Genomic DNA, 1,994 nt, shown 5'->3' on the forward strand with positions numbered 1-1,994 from the left:
ATTATTAAGAAAATAAATTATTATTATTTATTTTTTACTATAGTATAAAATATTATATTTAATTTATATAATTTAATTTATTTAAATAAAAAAATATTTTATAATTTCTCATTTTCTCATAATTTTTTTAAAATAGAGTATAAATTTAAATATTTTAATTTGAAAAGCTCATAAATTATTCTATTCAATATAATTTAAATAATAATTTTCACATTATAGTTTATGATTATTTTATCTTAAATTAAATTCAAGAATAATATTCATAAAAAATATAATTTAGACCATTTAATCAAATAAGATAGAATTAAATTTTTATGATTATTAATTATTATCAAATAAATGATATATATTTAAATTTATTAATAATTAAATAATAATATGCTAGATATTTTTTTATTATTTATAAATATAAGATTAATTTTATTTACAATATAAATAAAAACTTTTAGAATTATTTATAATAAATTTAATTTAATGAATATTTATCTAAAATTATAGTCATACCATTTTAATAAAATGTAATTTATAAATTGTTAAATAATTAAAATAAAAATAAATATATTCTGAAGGTTAATATTAATTAAGAAATTTATATATTATATTATATTAAATTAATATTTATATATTTTTATATATATAAAAAAAAATATTAAATATATATATATATATATATATATATATATATATATATATATAAATGTTTCTAATATGTTTTTAGTTTTATTAATAAGTTTTTTTATATTTTTATTGTAACCAGAATATAATTTAGACGACAATAGCATATTTTAGAAGTTAAATTTGTAATAGTTTTTTATTCAAATAATATGAAAACAATTATTAATTTTTAAAGTGTCATTATATATTTATTATACATGTATATTAACTTAAACATATATATTGTATTATAATTACAAACAAGAAAATAATTATATATAAATATTTATATGTAATTTATATAAAAAAATAGTAATTTATATATCATTACAATTGTTTTATAAATATTTATATATAATATATTAAAAAAAAAAAAAAAAAAAAATTAATATTAATATTTTATTTTTTTTTAATTAAAAAAAAAAAACTTAAAAGAATTCATAATATTATAAAAATATATCAATATAAAAGATATGTATTATTTAAATTATTAAAATATAAATATTTAAATTATTTTTAATAAATATATATATAGTAGAAACCTCCATTTATAATAAAATTTTATTATATTTAAATATATTAAATTTTTTAAATTAATCCTATTTTTTTAATATAAATTAAACTAAAAATATTTAACTTTTAAATTCTTTAATAAATATATATATATATATATATATATATATATATATATATATATTTTTTATATTTTTTTTATAATTTATTTTTTTATCTTATTATATTATATTTTATATTTTAATATATTTTAAAATTCTCTTAATAATTTAATCTTATTTAATCAAATTTTTTTATTTAAAAATATTTTAATATATAAATATTTATTAATATTTTAATTTTAATAAATTAAGCAATTTAATAAAGAATGTATATTAAATTTTTAAAAAGAAAATAACATTTTATAATTAAAATTTTTTAATAAATATAGTAATAGGACTAAAAAAAAAATATTGAAGATAAATAAAATAATTGAAATTTAAAAAATAAAAGATAAAAATAATAAATGTATAAAAAAAAAAAAAAAATACATAAATTATAAGATATAAAATTAAATAATTATAAATAAATAAATATAATTTAAAATATATAAAAAAAAAACAATATAAAAAAAAAATATATATAAAAATATATTTATAAAAATAATATATATTTACCAAATATAAATAAGTAAAAAAAAATATCTATAATTTTTAAAAATTTAATGTAAAATATATTTATTTAATTTATAATTAATTTTTAATATTTATAAATTTAATTTAATTTTAGTTAATTTATTAATTATATAATTTGAAAAAATTAATTATAAATATATATAAAAAAATATA

General features: G+C 6.9%; 1 protein-coding gene across 1 annotated transcript in view, besides 10 other annotated features; it reads right to left on the reverse strand. All coding sequences in view use genetic code 6, as the record gives it.

Annotated features, from left to right (window-relative positions):
• Positions 1–285, reverse strand: part of IMG5_033010 (leishmanolysin family protein, putative) — a gene marked incomplete at both ends in the record, with an annotated part of 2,361 nt that extends 2,076 nt beyond the window's left edge. Inside the window, 2 exons of the mRNA XM_004039060.1 lie at positions 1–37; positions 213–285. The exon at positions 1–37 is cut by the window's left edge and continues 499 nt beyond it. Of these exons, the coding sequence (XP_004039108.1) occupies positions 1–37; positions 213–285 (110 nt within the window). The remainder of the gene's footprint in view (positions 38–212) is intronic.
• A 305-nt stretch (positions 286–590) lies between these two features.
• Positions 591–696: a microsatellite.
• A 160-nt stretch (positions 697–856) lies between these two features.
• Positions 857–899: a microsatellite.
• Positions 900–1,309: 410 nt separating this feature from the next.
• Positions 1,310–1,351: a microsatellite.
• Positions 1,352–1,354: 3 nt separating this feature from the next.
• Positions 1,355–1,405: a microsatellite.
• Positions 1,406–1,641: 236 nt separating this feature from the next.
• Positions 1,642–1,717: a microsatellite.
• Positions 1,648–1,689: a microsatellite.
• Positions 1,650–1,717: a microsatellite.
• A 34-nt stretch (positions 1,718–1,751) lies between these two features.
• Positions 1,752–1,795: a microsatellite.
• An 86-nt stretch (positions 1,796–1,881) lies between these two features.
• Positions 1,882–1,949: a microsatellite.
• Positions 1,882–1,955: a microsatellite.
• Positions 1,956–1,994: the final 39 nt, after the last annotated feature.

Source organism: Ichthyophthirius multifiliis (genome assembly GCF_000220395.1).
Source record: "Ichthyophthirius multifiliis unplaced genomic scaffold scaff_1120509249797, whole genome shotgun sequence".
In the NCBI taxonomy this organism is placed as follows: Eukaryota; Ciliophora; class Oligohymenophorea; order Hymenostomatida; genus Ichthyophthirius; species Ichthyophthirius multifiliis.